Source organism: Megalopta genalis, chromosome 7 (genome assembly GCF_051020955.1).
Source record: "Megalopta genalis isolate 19385.01 chromosome 7, iyMegGena1_principal, whole genome shotgun sequence".
Taxonomy (NCBI): Eukaryota; Metazoa; Arthropoda; class Insecta; order Hymenoptera; family Halictidae; genus Megalopta; species Megalopta genalis.
Genome location: NC_135019.1, coordinates 23388083 through 23412868, shown reverse-complemented (window position 1 = coordinate 23412868; position 24786 = coordinate 23388083). Strand labels below are relative to the sequence as shown.

The window sequence follows — 24786 nt, the reverse complement described above, 5'->3', positions numbered from 1 at the left end:
TCGACAAAATCAGTAATAGGATCTATAGATTAATCGCCATTTTGAAATTATTAACTTACGAAAATCTTTGAAAGATTCTAAAACATAATACGTTATGGAATATAACAGTTTTAGTAAAATAGTTCATGGAATTTAAAATAATTTTAATATATTAATTCATAGAAATGAATAATTTCAATGAAATACTTCATAAAATTTCGTAGTTTCAATTAAAATCATTCATGGAATTGAATAATTTTAATATAATAATTCATAGAATTATTTTAATACTTCTTAATACTTCTTAATACTTTTTAATACTTCTTTAATACACATATTCATAGAATAATTTCAATACTTCGCAGATTTGAGTAGATCCATTTTATTATTAACGATTTAACTGACGAAAACAATTTAATTATGTTGAAGGCCAATTTCACTAAAACATGACAAAGTTTGCACGTCAACTGTGGTTTGTAATTGGAAAGAAGAAGTTTATTGAGTTTATTGATGTTTTTACGGGAGCAGAACTTGAGAGATTCGTTCACAGGGACAGTTAGTATGTTAGGTGTCATGAGATAGAAGCGATGACAAGATATTTTGAAATTTATGTAGAAGATATCTAAAAAAATTCAATTTAACGATTAAAAATATGGAAATGTCCGTAGCTGTAAATCAATTAATTCTTGGTTAATTACACGTTTCCATGCGAGTGGTTTTAATTTATTTGTAATTTGTGAACTTGATGATTCACTACGTATTTACGACAGAATAACATTTTCCACTGAATATGTACAATGCAAGTGTTAGTTTCATTTTCATGGCAATTAAATTTAACAATATTCATTTATCGTGTGTACGATTGAAGATGATTGGTATGCCAAACATGTGCAATAAACGATACTTGTAACGAGCAATAAAAACAATTTTGCAACTTTAAAAGTACAGTGAGAGTTGTGGGAATAAAAATAAAAATAAATGTAATATTGTTTCATCTCTACTTTTACAAAATCATTAATGAAGAAAATATATACTTTAATGTGATTACTATAAATTGATTTAATGCCAATAGCTATAAATTTTTGAGTTTGCATGGTCTTGTGGAATGGATGACCCCCAACTATTAGTATAAGCAGAAATGATTATTAAACTAATAACGTGACGACCAAGCTGTAAAGTATCTGTAGTCTATTCAACGAGTCGAGTCAGTGGAGATAAACAAAACATCAGCGCGCTATGCACGTGATGCAGCAGCCCCAGCTACAATATCTAAATGGCCTCATCTAAATGGCTCCACCAAAACGGTCATCACATGCATTTGTTTACAGCTACTGACTCGACACGTTGAACATACTATACGTGAATTGTTCCATTTGACCCTTTCAGCATTAAATTTAAGATATTTGTCGAACACATGCACCTTGTTACCAGCATATATTATTCACACATACTAACATTAATTATGACATACGTATGTCCGGTACTAGTTTTCGAAAATGATTTCTTCACCAATTTAGTAACATTATAATAAATCTACAGAGAATTTGACGAATAGATAAATAAATTTGATAACGGTAATTTGTACTTTCAATGAACTATTAACTAACTGTTGTTAAATATGATGCATATTTAACGGTCTTCATAATTTATTATCACGTTGCATCAACATGAATTATGCTCAAATGCTACAATATCACGTTTCCGTAACACACTGAATAATTTCAAAATATTTACTTCTCACTGATTTCTGTTAGTGCAAATTATGTTCAAACACAACGTATTTGAATACGAACGAGCAAATGGATTGCGAGAAAGTTGAATATATATTTAATCTTCCATGCGATTTACATTAATAAACAGAAGAAGATATAAATGTGAAATTAACCATAAAATAAAATATGTCGCATTTCTTCGAGTCTTGTTCATTATTAGCAACCAAATATTTACATAACCTGTAATAATCTTACATAACTTTATGATCGAAAATTATTTTTAAATAAACATATTACGCGGTACTTTCCGAAATAAATCTCTTTAACCCTTTCACTACTACGTCATTCATATATTAGTGACGAAATTGTTTTCTAAGATCTAATAATTTATTTTCACGCTAATCTATTGTATGTCCCGAATTTTATTAGGATTTATTAAACGCAACACAAGTTTAAATTTTCAATTTTAAGTCGCTTGAGGCTATTCCCTCAGGCAGTCAGAGAGTTAAACATGAAAACAGATTTTGAATACAGTCTTACCGTTTTCGAGAAGCAAACCTCCAAAAATATCTCGAGAGACCCATGAACAAAAGTGAACAGGATCCAGCAGAAAATTCGCAGGGGAAAGCATCGTTGAAACTTTATGAATTATAATCAGAATGGTTCGGCCCGTAGACACACTTATCAATAATAACTAACTTGTGTTCACCCTTTTGACCATGTTCCCGCTTATAGTTTTCTTAGTGGAAAATTGTTGTGTAGTTTGATTCAGTATCGTCCTCGGTTTATTATTTTTACAAATAACTGAAAAAATTGAAGTAACTCAAAATTATTTAAGTTTTGCTAATCACGTTTTTCTTCTATAAATATGAGCATGATCCTAATTGTTTACAAGCTGACAATGCGGTTCGAAGTATTATAATAATAAAAAAATTAGTTAAATAACAGATGAAATTCGTGATATAAACCTACAATAGAGGTATTCATACGTGATTTCTTTGGAATCTGTTAGAATGACTTCTTTCTTGTGGTACGTAACGTGCTACTTATTACTGTAATCGCAAAATCTAAAAATATCTACGAATTCTTGAGAGTTTCCTTGTTTTATGAATCGGGCCCTCTAATAACGAGCCTCATGGATTTATCAATGAAAAAAAAGCCATGCCATTATTATACCATTAGTTGTCAGAAACGATACGTATATTTACGACTATAAATGAGATATGTTTCATTTCGTTACCTGTTGATAAGCAAGCTTTCAAGTAACAATAATTTTTGTCCCATTTTTAAAAGAAATCGGATCACTGTGCGACGCGATCGCTAGGTCTCGAGAGTGGTGTCCGGGCGGGAGGAGTTTGGCAATCGGCAGAAACATGGTCATAATAATGCCCTCTGCCGATAACGCATTCCACCCAATATTTTATTCATTTTCAACAAGCACGCGCCGCGGTGGCCGCGCACATTAGTTGTAGCGTGTGACGTTGAAGTGTTCAGAACCGCGTGGTCATGTGTTCAGCCATTTCCGAGTTCGCAGGATGCTGAATGCATTCATGTCGAAAAGTGCATTATACTGAGAACAGGAGCTCGTAGCCGCTGGTTCCCCGAAGTTGCAACTGGAGCATAACCTCGTTTAAGTTACAAGGTATAACGTTTCACTCGGAGTTATCAATTAGGACGAGCATGGATTCACAGTTTTTCCATTCATTCCGGTCGCTAAATACGGCTATCTCAGCCTTTTAGTATTATTGTTATTGGGTTTTTCATTGTGGGATAAACGGGACGCTCGCGCATTTTGTAAGTACAAAGGAATATACTAACCTGATTAAACGCATGTGTGACGAGATACAACTGTCGGCTTTCGCCTAATCGTAATTAAAGTCACGGTGCTTTACGATTTCAATTGCGCACGGTATCAAAAGTAGTGTATTCGTCTCGCTTAAGATTAGTGTTTTCTATTGTGATGTACACCCCCTGCCTCCTCCAAAAGTATTGGGACACTTGTAGAAAATTCAATAAATTTGTGCAACTGATAGAAAATTCTTATAATGTCTTCAATTTATTTCAAACTTAATTTTACGAAAATTTCGATATATATATATATATATATATATATATATATATATATATATATATCGAAATTTCTTTTCGGCAATACATCCACCGCGTTTTTAATTATTTCTTGGACTAATGTCGGCGTCCGTTTTATTAGTTCGTTTATTATTTCTTTAACTATTTGGTTCCACGTATTTTGCACCATATTCCGCATATTTGCGGAAAACACATTGGTAAACGATGCGTGTCCTACCAAGCGAAGAGTATGAAATGAACTCAGTATACGTTTTCAATGAACAGAATGTAATAAATGGGAAAACTGATCGTGTAAGTGACAAACACTTATAACTTAAGCCTTTGCACTCGAGCGGTTACTCTCAGTTACCACTGGATTTGATGCGACAACTCGAGAGGTGCTCTCGGTCACCACTTCGCTTGACTCGGTGACTCGAGCGGCGACGATGTCTCTTGGGTTTGGTTTCTTTGGGACCCGAAGCATAGACTGACACTATCGCTTCAGAAGGTGCATTTCTAAGCTCTTTGTGTATGATCTTATGAAGTGTTGAATGATACTCTTTGAAATGGCTCTAAGATCTTATCTCAAATTAGTCCGCGATCGCGGTTCAAATTCCGTCTTCGATGCTAGTTCGAACTTGACGGTCGTGGCAATAAGAATTGTATTCTCAAAGTTTTTGAGCCATATAAGCCTTGAATGTGGTAATGAAATTAGTTCAAGTGAGGAGCAATTTGATTGTTCGTTGTTGAAGAATGAAATTACGTATTTAACACTTGACAATAGAGGAGGAGGAAAGCAGTGATGAAGACAGTGATGAAGTAAGAGGTGTAAAAAGGCGAAAAATCAGGGTAATAGAGAGTGAATGCGGCGAAAGCTATTTTTCAGAGTTTAGAGATCTGTTCTATCAATTCTTATATCCTTTATAAATCAGTGAAGAAGCAGAGAAACGAACGGCCGGTTACTCAGCTGCAGTATGTAAAAACTTTGGTTGACCAATTCAGAGGAGATTTTCGTGAGACATGACATTGAGTTTCTACTTTGAGCTGCAGTTTTGATGAAGTCCGATTGAATAGAAAGCTACATGTTATGCTAGCAGGAGTTAGGAAGGATTGCAAGGTTTGCTCTCAACGGAATAAGCCTGCCGAAAGACACCAAACCACATATTATTGCGATACTTACCCCGATAAGCCGAGGATGTACCTTGGAGACTGTTTTATAAAATATCATGCAAAGCAACGATATAGAACTTAATGTTTAACAAATTTCCTTCCTTGATGTATAAAGATATATATAATATTAAAATATAAAAGTTTTATGCGTTCATTTGTATGTGTGAAAGCAATCGTCACGAGTTGCTAGTTTGCCCGAGCGAAAAAGGCCTCGAATGCAAAGAGTTAATATGTACTTTCGACAATATGATACCATAAAACTCGCAGACATTACCTAAACTGAATGAAAAACTATAATTTATATTGTATAATAAGGTGCCCTAATACTTTTGGGAGGGGGATGTACATTCGATTTTAAGACATTTACAATCGGTCAAACAATTTAAATCCAATTCTACTAAAACTGGATGAAAGGCAACATTTCTTTCATTATAGACAGCGAATCTTTATGCAAAATACAAGTTGTCTATATTTATTATTGTCTACTTTTACAGTTGTTTAGAATCGTATCTGCAGCAAGATATTAAAAAGTCATCAAAATGTCATACGTTAGGATATTAGATATACCCCTTAGAAATAATACAAAAGAATTTTATAATTCTTCGACCATTTTCACTGTTTCGGACTCATTTTTCTAATTAGTCACTAATCGTCACTATAACTACCGAGTCCTAGAAACAATAAGCGTGTGCGTTGCTTTATGAGAATTACAAGACTGTATTTATTTAGATCTCTCGCCAAATTTTATTCTAATTATTATGCTGGGATTAAGAAAATTCAATCATTTTTTCAAAAAGTCTTTATAATTTTAGTAACTTTATAACATGAAATGCGAAACCGACCAGTTCGAATAGATCGGAAGTTTTAATATTAAAAAATTGGTTGCGATGAAGATATCACGTATTTTTCTAAGGACACAACTTCTTTTTGTATTCTTGAAATATAAAATTGCTGGCTGTTCACTAAATTGGCCCATCTAAAAGACTTCTTGTGAAATATTTACGTTTCCAACCAGCGATTACATTTTCTGTCGTCTACGGAACGTTTCGGTGTTCGCAGGCGCGGCAGGCAGAAACAGATATTGAATATGATATTCTGTTGCAAGCTTCGGTTTAATCGGAACATTAAATCTGTACTTCCTCAGATGCAAGACTTGATACTTCATCATACAGCATGGTGATATACGATCCTGTAATTGTACTTTCGTACTCGTATTTGGAATCCAGCCAGGTTCGTTATACTGTATGATACGTGCTATTTTCTACATAGGTAACGAAACACCATTCCCCAGCATATGTACATATTATATGTGCTCGGAGATTGTAATCTAGATTATGATACTATGGTTGTCGGTAACGTCGCTGACCTATTCTTTAATCTAGCTGGCGTATTTTTCAGCAACAGCTGAATGTTTCAAAGTATACATTACTCTTTGACGTTGAAATGTTTCTGCGACATTAATCATTTCGAACAGAGTCTCATTTTTGTTTCGCATCAACCAAGAACTCTCTTTCAAAACAATGTTATCCGAAATGTTCAAATTGTTACAACATTGAATACATAATTTTTGGTGAAACACTTTTTTGGTAAAGTTTCGTGCGATAAAATTTCTTTGCAGATAGTTGAACGAAAGATTTAAGTATAATTCTTATATATGCTAATGATAGTGTTAGGTATAATAGTATTGATATATTATTTATTTTTATTGAAAAATTGGAAGTAAGTTGTTGAATGGAAGTTGTTTAAGCTGCACGTTTAAATAGTGCACAGACGTTTCGTGACACAACTTTAATTACGTGTTTTTAGTTGTTTACACGGCAATATCAATCGCATCGACGTTTATTTTGTAAAAAGAATTATCTTATCGTGAACATAAACGAAATTATACCGGAGAACTGAACACGACGGAAAAATTTGAGTTATTAGAACGAAACTAGCTCCGCAAGCTCGACACACTTGATCAAATGAACTAGATAAGGGGTAACTCAATGAGGGAGCGAGTGATTTAAACGCGACTGCAATTGCGTTTGATGTTATTGGGTGACTCTCAACGGACCTACGACTAGCAAACTTTGCGTACGAGAGAAAAAAACCATGGTTTGATCGCAATTAACAGATTTGTATTTGCGAAACGTCTGACCGATGTCAGGATGGAATGGTTTAAATTAACGCTACTAGAATTTGTGGGTTGCTGATCATATAATTAGTGGACACTCAAACATAATGACGGGAATTTATTACACAATGAAACATTTTGACATAGCGTGGCCAATTTCTGCCAAATCACATTTTGCATTCTCCGTTCTGTATTACAAATGACAATTATTTTAATGCATAACAAATTCGATATTCTTAGAAATTCATACTGAAACTATTTGTTTTCAGAGATATTGGATTTTCATTTGCAATAAACATGTAACAAATGAGATACTTGCGTAAACGTTTCTAGCAGTTCGAAACTCGTAAAGTTAATTTTCACAATTTTTAAGCAAAGTACATATCTTTTTTAGTAAACAAGTACTTAAATTAAGCAGAACAGCAAACATAAAACTAACAGGCTCTTAGATTGTCCAATTATTGCAATTTGATAGAACGCGATTCACATAAGCGGTAGTGCGATATGAGTCATGCATATACATAGCACAGCGGTCGCGTTCGCATACGAAAAATTTCTCAGTGATTACATACGTTATGCATTTCAATCTCAAGATTTAAATGCGCATACTTAATTTGATCATAAACCGAGGAACGAGGGAATTGACTATACTTCGCACGCCGTGATTCGGTCATTAAACGTACCATCCGTTTCAACTTTTTAATGTCCGCGTCTAATTGTAAAATTTGAGTTCCAGCAAGCAGATTATTACCGTAATTAAAACGATTTTGGAACGTTTACCAAAACGCTGGCAATGATAATTTCTCTTCCCGTCGATCCGGCGACGCGGGAATTTTCTACTGGAAACGCGATCATTCTTCCCGGTAATAACCGTTGGAAACGGAAATCGGATATCGACCGAAGCATAAACATTCGAGACTCCCGCGTCTTCCATTTGGATTACGGAATGCAAAAATCGGATGCTTGGTGGACAGACATAGACACCAAAGATAACAATGAAAAAAGCTTTTCCCGATCTCGATGCTTTTTCGATAACACGAGTAGATCGACCTCGTTCGAACTTTTCAATTTCCGCGGCGTTACATGTTTGGCGTCGACTACTCTGCGAAAGGGTAAGAAGAGCCAGAAGCTAAAAGAAAAAAAGCCGGAGAGGAGAGAATTTTGAGTCTTTCGGCGGCGATCGATGCGAATCGATTGGAACGTCCGATGAAACCGCACGGTTATGCGTCCGCGTGCATCGCTTTGCCTATTTGCATCGTTGCTATCGTTTCTGTCGCGCAGTTCGTTCGAAATTAGATTCCCGAACGTCACGTAAACCTGCATCATTATTGCAACAATATCTCCAAAGCTTCGTAGCAATTTATAGAACCCCATATCCTTTATCAATTATCGGCTACAAGTTCGTATCCATGCTCGAAACGTTATTCAAATTTTTATCTTGCGTCGGGGAATATCGTATTCAGTTGCCTTTTTCATAGCTCGCATGTCCAATACTTGAAATACTCACAAGAAGTAACTTTTATAGATACGCGAAAATAAAGCATTAGAATTCCCCTGACGCTGTTGGAGTTGAATAGAAATTGGTCTACACTTGAACTATTCGAAAGAAATAGACTTTCGCCGATGCGAAAGAATTTTTGTATAATTTTTAGAACTTCCCCAACAATGTTGGAGTTAAATAGAATTTCTTCAATAGTTGAGCTGCAAGAAAGAAGCAATTTTTATATGTGGATGTGCAAATAGAGTATTATAATTTTTATTTCATTTTTAGAATTTTTTTAACGTTATTCAAAATTCAATGTTCGCGAAACTTGAAGTACAGGAAAGAAATGATTTTTAGAGATATTAAAATTGAATATTACAATTATTGTAATTCTACAGTAATTCCAGTTTCATTTTTTGACTTTTCCCAACTTTATTAAAATTACATATTCGAAACATGAACTGGGAATTCGCGGGAACGAAGTGGCTTTTATAATTATGAAAATTCTGTGTTCACAGTTTTGTTTTATTTCTAGAATTTTCCTAATTTTATTAACCCTCCGCTGTCACACTTCTTGCACGATCTAGTATACCATACAATTTTCAAACAATCGTCACTCAAAGTCTAACAATACTGTCGATACCCACAAATTTTAAAATATAATTTCGATACTTTAGAACATCGTTTCCTTTATTAAAATTCAATACCTCGCTTCCAATTCTATCGATTAATTGTCAAGTTTAGTTTCTCAAAAATAAATATGGGTCATTTCGAATCAGCGTGACTGCGAAGGTTTAAAATTCAATGCCCGAAACTTTAACTATGGCAAAGAATTAAAATCAGATATTCGAGATTTGAACAACAAATATGGAATAACTGTTGTGGATATGAAAATCGGGTACTGTAATTCTACTATTTTCATTTTCGAAATTTTTCCAACACTATGGAAATCGAACAACTTTTAGGATACTCTGTCGAGAAATATCTTTTAAGAATTAATTTACACATACTAGTCGTTGCCACGACATTAAATGCAGAAATTGTTTTATTGACTATCTTCCTTGTTTATGTTACAAGTTATCAAAATTCGCATTATAATTTAAGTAAATCAATCCAATACTTAAATTGTGTCCCCTTTACAAAGATAATTCTCCAAAATTAAACAACACGATATTTTGAGTATTCTCTACATTGATACAACAAATTAACCCCGTGCCATAGTTTGACGAGTTTGACTCACGATGGGAACTTCCATCGAATTCGGAAAAAGATTCTGTTCTTTTGCCATCGATATTTAAGCATTCAAGTAAGAGTAAACATGCAGTAAATGTAATTTTTCTTTTTGTACCAAGAAATTGTTAGAATCAAAGATTCTAGCTATTTTAATTTGCCCTGTGTCCCTCGCGTTTATTATATGAAAAATACAAAATTCTACAGGTTCTTTACTGAGAATACCTTGTGGTATGGAAAAAATGAATTTTTCATTAATCATACGTATCCGCTAGGAACGACATATTTACTAGTGTGAAATTCTGTTGTGCTATAGCCGTATAAGAAAATTTGAATAATAATACAGATGGCCAAGAACGTTGCAACGACCATAACCGGTGCATCTACCCCAATGTCCGTAGACGTCGCCGGTGAATTTGCCCCCGAATTCCCGTACTCGCTGGCGGAAAAACGGCAGTGCGTTTTTTCGGGGTCGTGTTCGATGCCCAAGTCACGGAATTTCCTTCACGCCTTCGCTGCGGCTATCTTCGGGCCGCCTTAATTAAAGCAGACATTAGTCGACTACGCCGAAATTATTTCGACCGGCGAGCGAATTGCGCCAACGCACCGGGGTCGTTTTAATTTGCAACGATTAAAACTGTCATATCGCCGGGGTCTGCAATAATTGTAACAGTTATACGAACGTCACGTACGCGTCTAGTCAGAGGTGTAAAATTCATTCGTTGCGCGAAATAATTCCGCGGAGATCCGGGGCGACATTCTTTCGCGTTTCGTTTTTTTTTTTTTTTTGATATGATCAAAGGATGAAAGATTAAGCGCCATTCATCTGAAATATAAATTGTCGTCTGACGGTTCCATTTTCTGTATAGCACCATGATTGTAATGATCTATGACTGAAGATAAAACTTCTAGTGCATGTTTGTTATCGAATAGCTGTCGGACGAACATTTTAAATAAGTTCCTCGAGTATAGAGAGATATAGATGCTTACATTGCATTATTTGTAAGAGTTAAAATACAAGAACTATTCGCTGGTGCGGATTAATTATGTACTTTTGTTATTAACGTTTAACGGAGTCTAATAAATCAATAAATTCGGAAGAACGTCACTCGTGAAATAATATAACGACATTCATATTACACATCGTAGAATTTATAACTACTTTTGGTTTTGTATTTTTAAAACGAATTGGCGAGAAACTGGAGCAAAATTAACAATATAAAAATCCTCTGCATATGAGCGGATTAAAATCATAGTGTTAATTAGCGGATTAAAATCATACGTCGCATTTTTCTCATTGTGAGAAGAAAAGGAGTGATACTGTTCACTAACAAGTGTATTGCTTACTGATCAAATTTATTGTTCAGATAATTTAGAGTCAAGTGAACGTATAGTAACTTTATCATTTATTTCACTTGTCTTTTTAACATTTTCGCACGTATAGGTTAGATTTTAAGACAATAAGTCAAAATTGTCGAAAATATCACTCACGAAAGCATTTGAAACCACGAAGTTGAAACCACAGCAACTGCCAAATTCCTAGGTCCAATGTTGGAAACGAAACCAAATCTCCAACGATCAAATTTCAGAGCTTCGTACTTCCGCAGCTTGGATCTATAAATCCTAGATTCTGACGTAAAATGTAAAATGCCAACAGAAATGAAAATTCGCTTAAACTATTGCCTTGCATCTTATTTTCAAAGCAACGTGCGCGTGTAAACAATTTGATTAAGCGCAACTCTATATGCGAGAATTTATCATAAAATAAAATTAAAATATTTCTTTTCTTATTTAATATATTTATGTTAATGTGGACACTATTCTATTTGTAATACAACAGATTGTAATACAGCAATGCTAATATTAAATAAAAATTGAAAAATATCCTATTTAAGCTACAACTGAAATTATTGTGAACAAAATTTAGAAACTATTTGAATTCCTTTTTGATATCGTTTATTTCCTAATAATTCGTTATGATTATAACGACACAATCTTTGATAGAAAAAAATGGCAAGAGACTGTGTAAATATCATAATAATTTTTTGTTAACAGTTGGAATTAGAATTTAAAAACAGTGACATTCGAGTTTGGCAGAGGAAATGTTTGCGAGCGAGACACGACGTTTTGTTGCAATCTAGTAATGATTATAGTATGATTTTTCAAACGCACGAACTATATTGCAGGCTTTAGAACCGTACATCTCGCGAAATTATCATTTGCTTTTGTAATGGTATCGTTACTCCGGCGCGGAGTATTAAAACAACAATGAAACTTTCATTTTCGTAAACGTGAGAATTACAACGGCGTTATACCACGTCCAGCAACCTCGCACCTTTTCCAACGCTGTCACAGATCAACGGACGTATCAACCATATTGCCACGGACACTCTCGCAGCGTGACACAGCGCAGCAGCGTGGATTAAAACGATTTTGAAACGCGTCCATTGCGGCCCGGCTAATGAATTCTCACGATACGAGCGAGAGAGATCTGAAACGCGATTGTTTCCCCGTTCTCACTGAAATCGGTGTGACGCCGACGTAATTTCGGAACTTGTCCCTTGATTAGCGGTAACCAGTCATTGTTTTTCGGATTTTCGGTGGCAGGTCTGTCTGCCGTGATCAACCAGACGTGCGTTTGATTTTTTAACTGCGGCAACACGTGTGAGGTAGTCGGACCAGCGACGACTATCAAATCTGACTGTGTTCTCTTCAATGGACCAGTCTAATTGTTTTAAAGCTTAAAATCAAGTCGGAAATTATAATTCTGTAGAATTTGTATCTAAAGAATATAAGGCTTAAAATATGTAAACTGCATAAAGTATATAATCTATAATTATGTACAATTTGTGTATTGAAGAAGAATTCAATTTATTAAGAGTTTTTAAAGTCAAGGTAATATAAGAATATAGGAAAATTTTTTTTCAATTACAATTATGTACATTGTGTATACGTATAATGAATATAAAGCTTGAAATATATAAACTACATAAAGTATATAATCTATAATTCTGTATAATTTGTGTATTGAGGAAGGATTCAATTTTTATTAAGAGATTTGTCAAGTCAACGCAATAAGCGAATATATACAAAATATTTTGGAACTTCAGTTCTGTACAATTTGTATATAACATTTAATAGCGTAAATTATATTGGGTGGGGCACTTGAGACGAGACATCTGAATAACTCGCTTATTTTTGACAATAGTAGACAAGCGCCAGACAAAAGTTGTTTAATTCGGGGCACATAATATGATGTCAATAATTTTTTCACAGGTGGAGGTGTAGAGGACATGTGAAGATCAAACTTGTTTTTTAAATGGAATGACCTAATTTTTTATTCACATTATAATATACCCTTTCAAAAGACTAATACAATGACATATAAATGAAAATCATTCAAAGTATATATATATATATATATATATATATATATATATATATATATATATATATATACATAATCATTCAAATTTATCGCATTCTCCTCATTAACCAATCTTTTAACTCGATTGGGTATTTGTCACACTTTCCGTTTCTTGAAACTCTTCGTACAATCTGCGACAACACTGACAATGGTTTAACACGATCGAGAAATCTTGCACCATAGACATGTACTGCTTTCTTTACAACTTTACATTTGCCATAAATGAAAATCATATCTATTTTAGCTGTATTTGTATAACACATTTTTGAAAACCGAATGTTAATGCAAAGTCACAATTTAGTCGAAGTACAAACCAGTAACAGGATCCGTAGATGCAGATACTACTACAATGTGATTTAATGTGATTAATTATTGGCATCATATTATGTGTTCTTCGAAATCAAACAACTTTTGTCTGACACTGTTTTTTCTATTATCTGAAACGAGCGAGTTATTCAGGTGTCTCGTTTCAAATGCCCCACCCTGCATACAACGAAAAATAATGTTACATTTATTTATTGAAAGTACTGCTACAAGAAATTAAACCTTAATTGAAGTCAACTTACACTGATTGCTATTAGAATTTGACAATACGTGTAAATTTGTAAAATACAACGAAACGCGAATTTAGAAGTATTTATACTGTTTTTCTTTTATTTTTCATTCAAGGAACCTCCTTTTATTTTGTCACATAAATATCAAAATATGTAGTTGCAAGTTTTAATTACTTTAGAAATTTAATACGACATTGGTATGCAGTAGTTTAGAGATGACATAAACGTATGTAAATGATTTGATGATTGTGTTGGACTCACTTTTTGATGAAGAAAGTACATTTAGAAAATTATATCTACGAATTTCGCAAACAATTAAATATCCAGCCATCGCCAATGGTACTTCGCATTCCTTAACGCTGGTTGAAATATTCGGATATTTTCATCTGCACCGTAGAATTCCCAAAGGTATAACCAGCGCCATTCCATTTTCTCGCGAATGACAATTGCTCGTCATAATGCTGCACCGAAGACTCGGCATAAAAGGGCTGCAAGTGGCGTATGTTTAAAGTAGAACGTAAAACTTCTCTTGCGAAACAATAAAGTTGAAGTATTGCAACGAAAATCTACAAATATCACGAATGTAGAACATTGAAACAGAAATATGAAACATAAATGTAAGAATAACATAAAAACAAAATATTAGATGAAATATATAAATATCCGTATTAAAACGCTAAAGTGAAAGCGTCAAATTAAATAATATACAGCGTGTTTCAGGGCTAAAAAAGACCGACTAAATGTCTGCTTTAGAATTTTATGTAATTCATCATGTATTAATGTTTGTAATTTGTGAATATGATTATTTGATGTCTCAGAATCATCCATAATTTGCTACGTACACTCATACACGAAAGTATTCGAATGTTTCTAACATTCAATTAATAAAATATATGGGTTAAACTGAAGCATTTGATATAATATGACACATATAACAAGGGACGGGTCTTAAGACTGCGTAAGCAAAATTAGAAAATAATTCAACAATTGTTGCGACGGCAACACCGAAGGTCGAACGTCCCTGGCCATCCCTTGAGCAATTAAGCGATACCTTCGACAGTAAAAAATGCACCCAAACGAAAATACCCTTCGACCCGACGAACGGACAACACGACTCATAAATTCCATATTTCCCAAAACGGAAAATTTACAACCCGAACTTTCGAACAGTTTCCCACTCCTCAAGTTCCTTCCGACATACCCATCTCCAATCAAAAACGCTTCATTTCCTCCACCAAAACCCACCATACACCAACCACCAGAATTGTTAGAACCACCAGAATTGTTAGAACAACCAGAATTGTTAGAACCACCAGAATTGTTAGAACCACCAGAATTGTTAGAACCACCAGAACTGTTAGAACGGACAGAACTCGTAGAACTCTAAGAACGCTAAGACCATAGCTGTAATATTATTAAAGTGTACGTAAAGGCAACCAGCGACTTCATTAAACTTAATTCCATTTGGAAACAACGCGCATATATAACAATATATAGCGTTTTTACAGTACATTTATTGTAAACACGTACCAGAAATGGCTTGTGAGCCATTAATAGTTATTTAAATTGAACGATTAAAGGTTTTAATAGGAAATTTATCCACCTTTTGCTTTTATAACAGCCCTAAGTCTGTTTTCCATTGAGTGGACCAACTTCGAAGTAACATTTGCATCTATCGATTGCCATATTTCAATAATATTTCGTTTTAACACTTCTTTCGAAGTAATAACCGTATTTCTTAATCATCTTTCTACTTCATCTCATAAATGTACAATGGGGTTTAAATCGGGACTTTGCGGTGGATGTGGCACCACGTGTGGAACATTTTACAATACCCATTCTTTGACTATTTTAGCGGTATGCTTCGGATCATTGTCAAACTGAAACCAATAATCGCTAAGTAAATTCAATTTTGACACGCTGCTTTTTAAATTTTCCTGCAAAATTTTTAAGTATTTCGTTTTGTCCATTATCCCATCGATGAACACAAGGTTTCTCACTTCACTAGATGCCATGCAGCCCCAAACTAATACAGATCCACCATTATGTTTTATAGTCGGCCGTAGATTTCGCGGTTCTAATTCTGTGTGTTCCAAGAAGAAAGCCATTTATGAACAAAAAAATAAAATTGTACGTTTAATCACGTTTAATTTATGAAAATAATTCATTCTGGGACAAAGTATTATTCTCTGATGAGAGTAAATTTAACGTTTTTGGTAGAGCGATGGACGTAAAAGTGTTTGGAGGAAAAAGAACACAGAATTAGAACCGCAAAATCTTCGACCGACTATAAAACATAATGATGGATCTGTATTAGTTTGGGGCTGCATGGCATCTAGTGAAGTGGGAAACCTTGTGTTCATCGATGGGATAATGGACATTCGAAATACTTAAAAATTTTGCAGGAAAATTTAAAAAACAGCGTATCAAAATTGAATTTACCTAGCGATTATTGGTTTCAGTCTGACAATGATCCGAAGCATACCGCTAAAATAGTCAAAGAATGGGTATTATATAATGTTCCACACGTGGTGCCACATCTACCGCAAAGTCCTGATTTAACTGTAACAAAGTCCTGATTTAAACCCCATTGAACATTTATGAGATGAAGTAGAAAGATGATTAAGAAATACGGTTATTACTTCGAAAGAAGTGTTAAAACGAAATATTATCGAAATATGGCAATCAATAGATGCAAATGTTACTTCTCTAAGTTGGTCCACTCAATGGAAAACAGACTTAGGGCTGTTATAAAAGCAAAAGGTGGATCAACTTCCTATTAAAACCTTTAACCGTTTAATTTAAATAACTGTTAATTGTTTCGTTCGAATACTTTTGTGAGCTATTTCTGGTACGTGTTTACAATAAATTTACTGTAAAAACGCTATATATTGTTGAATTATTTTCTAATTTTGCTTACGCAGTCTTAAGACCCATCCCTTGTTATATGTGTTATATTATATCAAGTGCTTCAATTTAACATATATTTTATTAATTGAATGTTAGAAACGTAAGCGTTCGAATACTTTCGTGTATGAGTGTATGTATACATAAATGTGTAACAATGCAGTTAGAGAATGTACACAATTCGGTCACGTGTTTTGGATTAAATATCCCGTATAAGTATCAAAAGTAAATTATTTGGATGATTTTAAAATAAAATAAAATTGAAGATACAAAATACAAGAAAATAAAGTATCCAAGATAAAATATCTATGCCAAAATCAATGCAATTTGTATCTCTCTGTTCTATACAATATAAAATATTATGTATGATATAGAATAGGAACTATTACGTAGAATAAATAATATAAACAGCAGAATAATAAAACATTGGAGCGTAAATACTAAATACAATAGAATGCATTAGTAACAAACAGAAATTCAAATTTTCAATTTACATTAAAATAAAACGTTCAAAGAAAAATATTGTACAAAAGCAAGTGATTCAAATAGCAGAACACATCGGTGAACACAAATAAAGCCAAATATTAAATTGACCTTAAAATGACACGTCCAAGCAAAAATACTACGTAAAAACAACAACTGATACAAATTGTAGAATAGCAGCAAAAAAATACCATAAAACAGTTAATCTAAAAACAAGAAAATGAAAAGCCGGACTGATGCGAACAATATGAACAAAATACAAAATACCGAAGCGCACAAGTGGCATCAAAATAGAAATATCCGTGGTGAAAAGCACGTTTCGCCGTATCTTTTTAACAAATGACATATTGATGACTGTAGACAGCTATTTTTCGGAGCATGCAGCCCACTCTGTGTGCTCGGCATCGATTCTTCGCGGCTGGGTATTGATGTAGAACCGTATCGTGGTGTTCGAAAATGTGTCCGGATTCCGTGCCCGGATCGCCTAATGCGTTCCTCATTTTCATTACCATCCTTCGATACCGGCCGCAGGCCGCATTAGCATTCGCGGCCGCATTTGCCGCATTTTACCGTGTAAAATGAAAATAGCGATCTGGTCACCGTGTAACGGACAGAGCGGCCGGTATGGAAACGGTGTTACCGTAGGTACGGCCGCGATAACGCCGGAAAATTGATCCCGGTGTTTAAGATCCCGCACGTTCGACCGTGATTCTGCGTCGCTAATTCGCGTTTTGTTCCTCTTCCCGGCGCTCCAACAAAAGAACGGCCGGGAAATGCTGCGATATCTCGCCCACGCAATCCCGTTGCTAGCCACGGCTCCGTTCGAGCGGCTCTAAACCGCGAATAAATTAACGCGCTGATATTTATTCCTTGCAACTGGGTTGCCCGGCTGAATTATTCGCGAACTTGTCCGCACCGGTTCGACGTACGCGGATTCCGCAACTGCGACGCTTTTTTCGCGGCTCGAAACCGGGACACGGTAAACTGCTACCCTATGCCTACACTTTAGCGTGCAGGGGAATCGGTTTTGTTCGTTTTTCTGCGGAGTTTTCAACGATCTACGGGGACTCTCGTTAACATTCGAACTGTCTTTAGTCCTTGTTACTCCAGCCAGAAGCGGACAAACATTATTTGACACGGAAATAGGAAATAACTATTTGAGACGTTAATAATCTAGCTGTTGATGCGGCGTTAAACTTTCAATATGAAAAGAAAAACTATTTGTGTAATCATCTATTTCGAACCGTCGCGCAATGCAGCCTACTGTGGACAAAAATTGGAAAATCGTTGTTCTATATCGAACCACTTGTTTGGTGATGCAATAGAGACACTCTTATCCGAATATTTATTTTTACAATATTCTAGTATCCGAACGTTCTACCGTCTATAAGCATTGTATTATTTAGATACATTATTACCTAATAGAGAACTTGAATGAGATTTTTAGATAATTGAATGTTTTGATATCGGGATATTACAAAAATAAATGTTTAGATAAGAGAGGCTCTACTGTATCATCAATCGATGAGTAAAGAATGTAAATGTAGACATGAAATCCCGGAAAAATGTACAAGGGATTAGTTACAATTGAATATACCACTGTGTATATATTGCATATATTGTATAGTAATCTATACATCGAAAAATGATTTCAAAAGACGACGGTAAAAATTTTTCTGCAGTTTAATTGTTTATGGTTCTTACAAATACAGAAAGACATCCAAGTGAATCAATAATGTTTGATGATTTTCAAATCGGCAAGAACGAATTTGTGAATACCAAAAACTTCGTTTTTTATACGAAATTCTTCAATTCGACCACGCTGTGCGTCATTATCAATGCTGTTATTTTAAAATGAAAATAATATCGAGTCATTTGAAATAATAGCAATTTCAAATATAATTAATTATTTCGTTATTTTCTTTATTTTAAACATGACGAAAAATATAATGCTTGAAATAATATGCAACAAAAAGATTTTTATTTGAAAAATCTTTACAGCAATTTCCTTTTAAGCAAAATTCTTTCTTAGGGAAGTTCATTCTTGAGAGATTTTTGTCTGGGTTCATCTAATATTGTTGCGAAAGAAAATTTTCCACTGGTGCGCAAGATGAAAGAAGAGTGAATTCTTTAGAAAAGAGTTTCTTATTATGGGATAGATATTTTACATAATCAGGCTGGTCTTGCAGAATCGTTAATAATTTACGAGAAGAATTTACACAACTATCTGAAAAAATTATTTGTAATAATTATAAAATAAAGTAAAATGTTATTTAGAAATGTGTATTTCGAATAACGTTATTTCAAAAGTGATCACAGGCGTGGAAATAATTACTCTAAGGTGTCTTTATAATAATTATAATTATTTTATAATAATTATACCGTAATTTTGAACAATGTTCAGTATTTACATTACTATTTGTACTTAAAATATTGATAGTTCATCTAGTGGTATTAGTATTTTTTGCCGTATTAGTCTATTAGGTGACGCATGAAACTGATTTTTAGAAAATTGTATACATTCTTAAAATTTCATTGATGTCTGTCGACATTGTTGTTAGCAACAGTGTCTAATCTAATACAATTATTGCCTTTGGAGACCATATCACTTTTGTCCTTAGAGTCATTCTTTGAACATGAGAATTCACAGTATGTTGTGATATTGATAACAAAAAAGAATTCTTAAAGTGCAATAAAAAACATATTCTTCATTTTCATATTTCCTCTACCATTTACGTATTATGATTGTGAATGCTATGGAAAACTCAGAAATAAAAATCTCCTCTTTTTAAACAATAGTAAAGAACCATTAGTGTCTGAACGTGCAACGGGATATTAATAATTTTCGAGAACAATTTTTTATTCAGTTAATTAGCTGTTTTCTTCACTTACACACGCCACACCAGTTTTATAACAAATACTCAAACTGTCGACTACTATGTAGACTTCCGACAAGAACATATTTCTTCGTCTTGTTCATTTCGTATCAAGAGGAACATTAATCACCGTCATAACTCGAAATCTGTCCCACATGTGGACAACAGTTTCGCAAGTCATCCTTCTTATGGAAATTAATTGTTGCAAGAAAAGCAATTTTAAACGGTTCTTTTGTATATCGGCGGACGTAAGTAATGTTATGAGCCGATAGGTTAGCAAAGTAATCAATTCTCTGGCGGCTGAAACTATTTTTTGATTGATTAGCAAGTGCTAGCCGAGACCATTCTTGAAGCAATTAAATTCTCATCGGAAGATAATTCACGCTGATGCTGAAGTTCTCGAAAAGTACGAGCCATTTATCAAATTATACTGTCTCATTATTTTTTTCCTATGCCGGCCATCGAAGTTTCGATATGGTCCGAGTGAATTGAACTTTAATTAGATCACGCTTGTCAAAGTCGAGTAAGCGGTTACTATAATTGTCAAAAGTCGTGTCTGCCAATTAAATGAAATTCGATAAAAACGGTCGTTCATTTCTTTATGAAATTTATGCAAAAATACTGTAATCATATAGTAAAATTTGTGACTCGATCTATTTCGAAAATACCGGTAAATATAAGTAGATATGTAAATAATAGTTTGAGTTTTGTTGCAAAATTATATGACAGAATCTCCTACTTTCTTATGTTACATCTATTTTTCTTTTTTATAAAATTTTCACAGAAAATAAGTTTCGTAATTTTCAAGTTAGAAGTTCTTTTTTATCTTATGTATTTTCAACTAGTGCTATTAAAATTAATTTATACAAACTAAGAATTTGTAACAAAAATACATCTGCAGAGGTAAATACACGTGAAATTATAAAATCAGAATGAAAGAGAAAAATAATTATTGATTTTGAACAAATCACAACTCTATTATGTCTAGACGTGTCCAAATTTTTTGGACCCGTTGTTAATTATCCGTTTCATTATTAAAGGTTCTTTTTACTCGGCAGAAAGTACCTGTTTCTCCAATTGAACTACAAATCTTGTAATACTTGTAGCGTACAAAAGTCCTTAAAAAGTGTTTCCTCATCTTGAGAATCATCGATCTAGCTACGAAATTAATTATAGTTGGCAGAAAGTGCCTAACTCTTTAATTGATCTAAAAATCTTGTAGTATCTATAATATGCAAAAGTATTAAAAAGTGTTGAACAATCTTGAGAATCGTCGATCTACCTACCAAATTAACTTTGCTCGACAGAAAGTGACTAACTCTCCAATCGAATTAAAGATCTTGTAGTATTTAATGTGCAAAAGGCCCCCAAAAATGTTTCCCCAACTTAAATATCATCGATCTCTCCACCAAAATAACTTTGCTCGGCAGAAAGTATCCAACTCCTTAATTTAGCTAAAAATCTTGTAATACTCATAGTACGCAAAAGTCCTAAAAACTGTTTCTCCACCTTGAAAATTGTCAATCCAGCTGCCAAAACAATTTTGTCTAGCAGAAAGTGCTTAACTCCCCAATTGAACAGACAATCTCGTAGGTAGCACTTAGTTAGCACAAAAAGCGGTCTTCCAAGTGCCTTAAAAAAGAATCCCCAAAAACCGTTATTCACCTCGAGAATCGTAGATCCAGCTACCAAATGAACTGTGTCACTGACCCGGCGGTCCTCCTGACAAAAGGAGGTTGCCAAGCATCATTCCCAAGTCCCTGAGAGCCTCTCTGCCCGATCGCAATCTGTCCGACGTCCATCCGCGAGTTCAGACATAGGCCAAACACGGGGAGTATCGCTCGAATTCCCGTCGCAGGGGGCAATGAAAAATTCGTGAGGTTTCATTGTTTTCCTAACACCCAGGAAGGTGAGCACCCCGGCAACCAAGGGTCCGTTGAATCCGCTTCGTTGCTGCGGGACGAGGTCCAGCCTTGAAGAGGTATGAAAGGGAAGTGACGAATCGGGAAGGACAAGAGGGAACGGCGCAAGAAGTAGAGGGAAAAAGGTTCTCGAGAACTGTCTTCGCGGTCTCATTAAAACGAGTCTATCCGTCGAGAACCGACTCGGCTCGACTGTTTCGCTGTAACAATTCTCGAAGAGAAGTCCATTGTTGATTATTCAGACGAATTTATCGCAACCAGTTGTTGTTGACTCCTCGCGGCCGTTAAACTTGTTGATCCGCGCGAGCGTGCACCGGGTGTTCACGAAGTGACCGCAGACGAAGCTTGATCTCCCCTCGAGGAGAACAATCTCGCAGCTGGGAGACAAACCGGACAGTCTATTTTGAAAGAGTCGCGCCATCTTCGCGAACGAAGAGTTAACTTATGAGGCACGGAATTGATGGAAACGAGAAGCCGCGCGTTCCGTCGAATTGAAATTCGTCGACGTCGAATCTCGTTGTGAGACTTGAACATCGGTCGACGAACATACCGGAGCTTCGACTGGCGTAACAGTTTGACCTTCTTCGAGCGTCTTGCGGGAACTATCGTGGAATCCGCGTGAAATGAGGAGGAAGAAGCGTATACAGGAATTGAGGCGTTCGAGATGAGCGAAGCTTCTCTGGAAAGGTGACAGGAGATTCGCCGATTCGCAATATAGCAGCTCCGCGTTAACGTCGCGAGTGTTTACCGGGTGTCCGGGAAACGCGGATAACACTGTCGCGGAGGCGATGCGAAGAAATTCCTGGTGGAGCGAGTTTCGGGAAAGTTACCGAGAGTGTTAAACTTGCTGGCGCACACGAGCTGCACGTGAGGCCGAGTAATATACCCAAGAAGTTGCGGGGATTCGCAGGAAATTTCCCGAAAGGGAAACCAGACGTGGGGGACGTGATCGAAATCTTCTAGTCGAACGGAACTGATCCGGAGCCGCTGCTCGCGCGCACGAGTGTCCACGTTTAGGAGACTAACCTTAGCAGTATTCCGGGGAAACTGGGAAAAATCGAAATTCTCCGAGCAGCATGGGACACGAAGGCCGGTGCCATTGAGAGCTGCTGGCGAAGAGGTTCAGCGGAGGCCGCGAGTCCCTCTGGTGATCAATCGAAGCGGCCAGATGAGATCAAGGAGAGTCCATGAGGACACGGATGACTCGTCGTCGATATTCGAATGCGAGGACATAATAAAGTTATAATACTATCGAGAGTCTGTACTGGAAAAATCGTTGCAGTCAGTCTCGTGCGACCGTGTCAAAGAAATATTATAGTTGATCTACCACGTTCCCGTTTCCAAACTGCAAACAGAGAGAGAGAGAGAGAGAGAGAGAGAGGGAGAGAGAGAGAGAGAGAGAGAAATATATATATACACACACATAAATGAATATATATTCATATACCTAGATATATGTATACATAAATGATATATTGATGTTAATCGGAGTTATTGATTGAGAATTTTCGGATCCGTCGATAGTCGGTGGGAACAGTTTGTTGAAAGTTTGACGTCGCAAGTGCTCAGGGGACGGATCTGGATTCTGGACGCGGAAAAATGGCGATGGTAATATCGCCTCGTAGCAAGATCGTGACCCTGTCCTTGCTGATCGGGATAATTACGTTAGTGGCGGTGATAATTACCGGTGTGATCGGGATATGGCACAAGAGCGAGGAGCCCACCAAGCCAGGGACTAAATTGGTCAGCAGCAAGTTGCAACAGATCACCGGATACCCGGACACGAAACACGTGAGTAGAAGATTCTTTTTCAAGATGGCGCCGCTCGACGGCGTGTCGTTACGGTAGGTCACGTTAAGCACAACTGAATCATCTTTTCATTCATTGCTATAATTTTATGTCGATATCGACCTAATAATTACGCAGCGGATCGTTTATGCAACATTGTTAAGTTCTTCTTTATTCATAGGTTCCTACGAAATTTGGTATTCCTGTGAAAGTTTCCAGAATTTCGCTTCGCGAAATGTCGTTTTTATAAGTAAAGAATTTTTGTTTCACGTTCACATTATATTCTGAAATTTGGACATTTATGAAAATTGTACTCTTCAGAAATCATTTTAAGACGTTAAAGAATTTTTGTTCAATATTGCTTCTCGTATGTTATGAAATTATGGTACAAATGCAAATTCTGCTCTTCAGAAATCACTTTACGATATATTGCTTTGTCGGTTAAGAATTCTTGTCTAATATTGATTTTTATATGAAACCATGAAATTTGAATATTTATGCAAATTCTGTCTTTTTTCGGAGATCATTTTACAAAATATTGATTTATCAGGAACGGAACTTTTATTTAATATCGCTTTTTATACGATGTGAAAATTCGAATATTCCCAGAACGGTTGCAGTTGAACATTATTTTTGGACATGTTCAACGGGATATTCCATCTACAAACAGGCAGCATTTCTTTATGCAAGTTTTCATTTTCACGCGTTATTTCCAAAACATCGGAATATGACGGGAAAATATTTTTTGAAGCCCTCCAGTGATAAAAGCGAAACGAAAATACTGTTAATTTGGCGCGAATATATGCGATTCCAAATTCGCACACTTTGACAAATTCTAAAATAATAAACATCGATGCTAGGTATTTCTTTATACTAAATTTAGAAACGAGTGCATAAAATCCGCTGAGTAGTTGGGGTGTCGCGAACATCGTTTTCCCAACATAGTACATGTTTGTACAGGAAGACGGTTTTATATTTTACGACGATCACGTTTTGATCGTCGTGGTATTTGATAAAGCTGCTTTGAATATACCATTTATGTACAATTATAAATTTTACGCAGGTAAGAAAA

At 35.3% G+C, this 24786-nt stretch overlaps 1 protein-coding gene across 6 annotated transcripts in view; it reads left to right on the top strand.

Annotated features, from left to right (window-relative positions):
* Mp (collagen XV/XVIII-type protein multiplexin) overlaps nt 1-24786 on the top strand; it is a 567976-nt gene that overhangs the window by 270334 nt on the left and 272856 nt on the right. Inside the window, exon 2 of one of the 6 annotated variants that reach the window (XM_076523940.1) lies at nt 21910-23717. The exons of the other annotated variants lie outside the window; for them this stretch is intronic. Within the exon in view, the coding sequence (XP_076380055.1) occupies nt 23526-23717 (192 nt within the window). The 5' untranslated portion in view covers nt 21910-23525. The remainder of the gene's footprint in view (nt 1-21909; nt 23718-24786) is intronic. 6 annotated transcript variants of the gene reach the window in all.